Here is a 6,779-nt window from a genome sequence, read left to right as displayed (position 1 = left end):
TCGCCCAGTCTACCACATGCAAAACTGCTGTGCAGCTCCATATGTTGCTAACATTGTAATTGTGAAGATTGGTCGTGTATTTATACCAAATGCAGCCGTGTGTATCCAGCTGTTAAGATACTGAAGAAGGTTATATAATTATCAAACTTTCCATGACGTTAGCCAAAGTGCAGATGTGTTGTTCGTGGCTTAACGAGGTTCGCGCTCTAATTAAAGTCATCTCAAATCAGATTTTGCTTACGTCTGTGGACCAAACTCAGAACCATATGAAACCACGTTATTGCACTCACAAGTCACTACAGTTCACTTCGATCATATTACGACCATGGGACGTGAGAGAATTTAGCCTGAATGTACCCGACATGAAATTTCCTGTACGTGTGTCAACTTAGTATGACCATGAAATGTGTTGTTTATTTGTTGTTTGACTCTGCATTCTAATATTCCAGCTATATAGCGGCGGTTTGTAGATAATGCAACACCACCTACGCTTAGCTATTGAATGAATGGTATAAAACATAAATTGTTTACAAGTTTATTCAAGAAATGTTGACAGGCCCAGGACTTTTTCAAATATGGGTTTTGGAGACGGGAACACACACAGTAAACAATGAATGCATATACATATCGGTGCATATGAACAGGAAGACTTCATTGTTACGTGAGTTCATTTTACTAATCACTAATCAGAATGAGTGAGTTTAGTTTTACGCCGCAATCAGCAGTATTCAAGCTATATGGCGGCGGTCTGTAAATAATCGAGTCTGGACCAGACAATCCAGTGATCAAGAACATGAGCACCGAGACCCGGAATTCGCTGTATTAAGAGTTTGATAGAAATCGTACATTATTTAAACACAATGTCAGTTCAAGTTGTATAAAATCTGTTGTGGCGTGCTGTACTCTTGTACTTAAAGGGTGTATACATCCCTCCAAAGCAAAGTGTTCTACCCATTTGTTCCATCGGAGGCGCTAATGTTGTGTGGAGGTTAAGCCGTTCACTCGTCACGGACTACACCCTGGTTCGATTCCCCATAAAGGTACATTATGTGAATCATACTCCAACTGCGTAGAAGGGTGCTCATGTTATTTGTCACTGGATTTTCTAGTCCAGACTATTATTTACCGATATATGGCGTTAAACAACAAATGAATAACAAAATACAACAAGTAAGCACAAAAACGTACATTTCTAGAGTTCCCATTACTTTAAGCAGTGTAAACCATGGTCACTCTATCGGCCTCGTTCATCTGCTCTATCCTGGAATGGATCCTATCCTACAAGCATCAGGTGAGTGAGTGAATTTAGTTTTACACCGCACTCAGCAATATTCCAGCCATATGGCGGCGGTCTGTAAATAATCGAGTCTGGACCAGACAATCCAGTGATCAACAGCATGAACATCGATCTGCGCAAATGGGAACCGATGACATGTGTCAACCAAGTCAGCGAGCCTGACCACCCGATATCGTTTGTCGCCTCTTACGACAAGCATTTGCATGGCAAGCATGTGTTGCTGAAGGCCTATTCTAGCACAGGACCCTCACGGGTCTCCTACAGGCATCGCCCCACACACAGTAGCCAGTACATGACACTCAAAGTATCCGTTCTACTCTCTTCAAAACATGCTAATCGTCCATTCAACCTGCTTGCTGTCGACTGCATTTCTGTCAATAACTCTAAAATGACTACTTCATCTACCGAGCACAGTTACATCAACGTATACCTAAACATCAAAGGACAATCTTGCATCTTCTTCTTGTAGGTTTGCTCAAACCATTCATTTTGAGCGACAGTGAACCAGTTCTTCCAGTCACCGGTGCCACCTAAAGCAATAAAACCAGGAATGCAATTAGAATCAGACGTAGGTACATTTCAAACTGGTGATAAAGTTGGGTTTATTTTCTAGTCACAAAAGTGCCGTCCAACAGACGTCTCAGCCTGAATTCTGTTTTCGTTACTGAATGTCTTCCGGGTGAGAAATCAATGGAGAAGTTGTTGCTATCCTTCCTTACTGCTCCAACTTCTAAATGCCTCTAAAAGACGTTATTCAAAATTTCCAAATGCTTTATACTCACACATCTGAATATTCAGTCTAACAGAACGTTTTGGAAGATAAATGTCTATGGAAGCTCCACCTGCCAGAAGACTCGCCCTTTCTCGATATTCCGAGCCTCTCGAGCTTTATAGGGAGAAAAAATTATGTTCACTATGCTCAATTTACCTGATCTTTACTGGGAGAGAAATACTCACCCTTTCTGTAAACAATATCGGACGCCTTTGTCTTTATTGTCTTCATGGAGTCGAAGCTGCAGTGATCACAAACCTCCTTCACAAACCCATCACTTCTATCAATTCCTAGGAACTCTTTCACCTTCACCAACTCGCGGAATGGGTCCTATCTCCAACAAAACGAGTTCCATGAAGACACAAACACAATGAGCATTAACACACGATGAAACAGGACCCACGTACATTAGCTCATAGCATTTTTGTGTAATTAGCTGATGAACATGTTTGCTGGGAAGGAAATACTTTCCTAAAACATGAGTCTCAATCGTGACGAGGCCAGTGAATAGGCAGTTTGAATCAGAGGTAGTAACCATGATTTGATACCGCTGATTGATGGAGCCAAATTGAACATTTTGCCAATTCATGAGACGATTGCGCGATAATACATTTCTTTACATGATTATTTCAAACTGCTAGGTAACGTGAATCACTCAGTATTGACAGGAGTCGTTGTAAAAATCAACAGAAAAATGCTTTGGAAGTAGACCTTCTGTGTGTGAAAAGTGGTGACGCAATGATATTCTGACGAAAAATATTCTTTTAAAAATAAGATTGATTTCATTTATACAATTTGACTGAAGTCAAAGATATGTTCCACTAAACGACTGATATGTGACTTGTTTGTTTGGTCATCATTATATCGATATTTTCATACACAACGATTTCAACAGTATTTGGACCCGTTTGCTTCATAAAATCTTCATTGGCTTGTTATCAAAGAAAATAAGTTTCATGACATCAGGAAATGGAGCTACCGATATATTATCTCACAACCCTACTGAAAACCAGACTAATGCAATGTTAGCACTAGAATAATAATCATGTTTGAGTCTTAATTTTAAGGAATGGACGAAATATTGTAAATGGTATATGTAGGCAGTGGTCCTGCTAACCTCTTTCATGTCTTCATAGTTGAGTGTCAGTATAGGGACGTCAGTTGTCTTCTTCACCTCCTCCCAGTCCTTCACGTAGTCAAACCAGGATCCGTAGTCAACTGAAACAAGGTACTCAATATTGACATCCCAGAAAATGTAGGAGGCTAGCAAAAGCTCTTAGACACAGATGGCCATATATGTTCGTAAAGGATTAGAAATTACCTGGACAGAAAGAGTTACTTGTGAAATTAGTCTTCAGGTGTTCATGGCGGTAGGGTGGGTGGCCCAGTGATTATAACGTGACAAAAGACCTTAGTTCGATTAGACATATGGTTATAGAGATGATACAACGTTATAGATGATCGGTTTGTTTATCTGAACAATGACGACGTTTCGGCGTAGGCTGTAAACCGTTTTCAAGCGTGTGAATATGCTTCTTCCAGAATACCACTCACACAAATCACATCTAATTTCTGGACTGTGATATTTCTCAAATATTGTTAAATGTGGAGTAAAACCACAGTGATCAACTCGTCTATAGAATGAAAAATATGATCACTCACACTTCCCCTCCAGCGAGGGTCGAACGAAATTATTCCACTCTCCTGTGTAATTGTAGTACGTTGGCATCTTCTTCACAAAGTTGTAATATGAAACTGTCACGTCCTTGGGGTTGCGAGTCACATACAGAATCCTTGGCTTTTTCACGTTTACCTGCTTAGGAAGCTCGTCAAATAACAAATGAGTGTTGAGAATTCTGGGAGAAGGTATGTCTTTGAAGGTTTCTTCAAGGCGAGCTTCCAACATGGCAGTCCCTTTGCCGATTTCATCACGGTCGAGTTTCCCCGCCACTATCAGGCGGACCATTTCCCACACCCAGTTAGTTCCTGTGTAGAAAAAGCAAAATAGGTTCCTGATTTTGAAGCCACTTAACAACAATTACTGCTGCATGTGTGACAAATATTTCCACCAAACCACTGGGAAACTAATCATAGATGACGTCACTGTATGACACTTTTGCATTCAGGGAAACCCCTTCTCGTTTGGAACCACTGTTAAGGACACCCGACAAATCAACACCCGACAATATTTCTCCCTCGAAATCTTGCCCAGTTTCTGTCTTGCCCTACTTATCCCATTCTCTGACTACCTTTGGACTAATCTGGCATAAAATACAACTTGTAACAATCTGGGCTGCCTAATCTAGACTGCTAATTAGCCATAATTATATTATAATGTCGAAACAGTCCACCTACCTGACTTAGGGAAAGCACACACGAGAATATCGTCAGTACGGATTTCTACAGAAGGTAATCTTTCCAATGTTTTGGTATCCACACATCCGGGAAACTTTGGGTATCTACGGCCTTTGTAACTAACCACTGTCATCTCATCTCCACCATCATCGGCTACTTGTATCACCTCCATAACAACGGCAGTTCTGTTCTCACGTTTAGCGACCAGAGCGTTGTTATGAACGGTTTCAGAAATGACTGAAATGAAATATATACGTTTATTAAAACATAACATTATTATTATTAATATCATTAACATGACAAGGTACATCTGCTACACATGGATTAATTGTTTTGTATCTTTCCCAGCAAATATATTTTCCACTTTAAAAAATCCAATTTGTTTTCTCCAGCATTTTCCGGTCATGATGTTGTACGGCTCTGATATGAATTAGGCTAGTAGTTTCCATAGTGACATTGTTATGTTTGCCTCGTATGAACTTATGTATTCCCAATACGCCGTATACACCGATGTTCCCATTAGAAAGTTTTGATTTTACGCCGCTTTAAGCAATATTCCAGCAATATCACAGCGGGGACACCAGAAGTTGACATCACACATTGTTCCCATGTTTTAACTGAATCTCAAATGAGGGTTGAGTTTTTTCCACGCCATCACTTGAACACCTTTCAGTGAAATTCTGTAAGCGCTTTACTCATCAGCCTAACTGGTTCCTCTTACTATCCTAATTCTTTTCTATTTTTTATTTTGTTAGTTTCCATGGAAACAATTTAAATTCAAACAGTGGCGGACTTCTTTTCCATAACCCTCAACTTGGTACCTTTCTTTAAAAGAATATAACATATTCTCAAATCAATGCATGTGCAATGGCCACACGATAAGCTTTTTCGTTGTTATGTTATGACATTATATAATTTTAATTTTTTTTTGCACTTCCTGGGAATTGTTTCGATTTAGCCTGCAGGTTACTGACCATTGTCATGGAGTTGAGGTAGGGTAGCCCAGCGGTGAAAGCGTTCGCTCGTCACGCCGTAGATCCGTGTTCGATCAGTGTTCAGCTTGACGAGCGAACGCTTTAACCACCAGGCTACCCCACTGTCAGACAGACAGATGATTGTATTCATGTCTCGTTCGTAGTTACATAACAAAAATACAGAATTGCCACATATATACAATAAAATATAAAGTAAGGGTACTACGAGCAGTCGCTTAGCGACGCACGAGAGACAATATCACATTATCAGTCTATTTGTTTAAATGAACAATTATTTCGATCCAGTCTATGCACTTAAAATATTTAGTTTTTATCTAGGCAAGAGCTCCGCCCGTTCCCCCATCCCAAATATTATTTGCGTATTGATACATATTAAAATTATTAACAAACACTAACACAATAATTACTAGTAATAATAATAACTAAGAGTCCCAAAATTAAGTACAGTATAAAGGTTCGAACCATTTAGTATTACTTCTGTTTATCTGCGGAAGGTAGACTGTAGGGGAACGGAAGGAACTCTTTCCTTTATCTTTGCTGCACAGATACTTCCAGTCGAAATACCACGAAAACACGATACACGGACCCACGCGCCTGACGTGACAAAGCTGATATTTTCTCAAATACAGATTTACCAGACTTAACATGGCTACATGGTTAACATCATTACAGAGAAGTTTCCCGATGCAAAACACCAATAAATACTCACTTACAAATTATCTTGCTCCTTCGTGCCCCAAGTCTTGTTTCAGTACTGTAAACAAGTGCCGCATGCTGCAGTCGACTTGAGTCGCCCGGATTACTTTGGTCCGTTTTGGCTCAAAAGCGGACCGATGAATTGCAGTACAACTTAAAACTGATTAGACATAAAATGCTCAATGAAACGATGATAATAATCAAAACATCGTGCCAACTCTGCGGTGTTTTCTGCTGAATTTTAACAAACTATCATTAAAATATTGACAGTTCACTGTTTGTTACGAGGGAGGAGTGCCTCAAAAAGGACAGCAAGACGTTCGAGAATCACGTGCACTATTGCCGAGAAAATTCGAGAGGTCTCGAACACCTGTCTGTCCCTTTCTTTGCACTCCTCCCTCGTAACAAATAGTGACCTCTGTCAACATTTTAATGATAGTTTGTTAAAATTAAATCAGCAAAAACCCAACAGAGTTGGCAGGATGTTTTGGGTTTTTTTAATGAGAGATTGTTAAACAACTTGTTTATTTTCTTGACAAAACTTCTGCATAAACCTCACGAAGATGGTATGATGTTTTGATTATTATCAGCGTTTCGTTAAAAATTGTACTTATTAGTTTTCGAGTTAGACTGCACTTCATCGATCCGATTTTGAGACAAACTA

At 39.7% G+C, this 6,779-nt stretch overlaps 1 protein-coding gene across 2 annotated transcripts; it reads right to left on the bottom strand.

Moving 5' to 3' along the window:
- Window positions 1–521: 521 nt before the first annotated feature.
- On the bottom strand, window positions 522–6,478 carry LOC137284143 (sulfotransferase 1A1-like). 2 transcript variants are annotated; one of them, XM_067815834.1, is made up of 6 exons: window positions 6,129–6,478; window positions 4,425–4,661; window positions 3,732–4,055; window positions 3,187–3,287; window positions 2,255–2,399; window positions 522–1,827 (listed from the first exon to the last, which is right to left on the bottom strand). In XM_067815834.1, exons 2-6 carry the CDS (start codon window positions 4,594–4,596, stop codon window positions 1,712–1,714), a joined length of 858 nt encoding a protein of 285 aa, XP_067671935.1. In that variant the 5' UTR covers window positions 4,597–4,661; window positions 6,129–6,478; the 3' UTR covers window positions 522–1,711. The 2 variants fall into 2 exon arrangements, with proteins under 2 accessions (XP_067671935.1, XP_067671943.1); XM_067815842.1 differs by having other exon boundaries at window positions 6,133–6,456.
- Between the last annotated feature and the right edge of the window lie 301 nt (window positions 6,479–6,779).

Source organism: Haliotis asinina, chromosome 1 (assembly GCF_037392515.1).
Source record: "Haliotis asinina isolate JCU_RB_2024 chromosome 1, JCU_Hal_asi_v2, whole genome shotgun sequence".
Taxonomy (NCBI): domain Eukaryota; kingdom Metazoa; phylum Mollusca; class Gastropoda; order Lepetellida; family Haliotidae; genus Haliotis; species Haliotis asinina.
The sequence above is the reverse complement of the archived record's forward strand: the minus strand, read 5'-3'. Positions and strand labels throughout refer to the sequence as shown.

Excerpts from the sequence above, each read along its gene's own strand:
- LOC137284143 (XM_067815834.1), bottom strand. The coding sequence starts at position 4,596 with ATGGAGGTGATACAAGTAGCCGATGATGGTGGAGATGAGATGACAGTG. Across the intron at positions 4,056-4,424 it reads GTGTGCTTTCCCTAAGTCAG|GAACTAACTGGGTGTGGGAA; the intron begins GTAGGTGGACTG and ends TTTTCTACACAG. Across the intron at positions 3,288-3,731 it reads ACCCTCGCTGGAGGGGAAGT|TTGACTACGGATCCTGGTTT; the intron begins GTGAGTGATCAT and ends ACCTTGTTTCAG.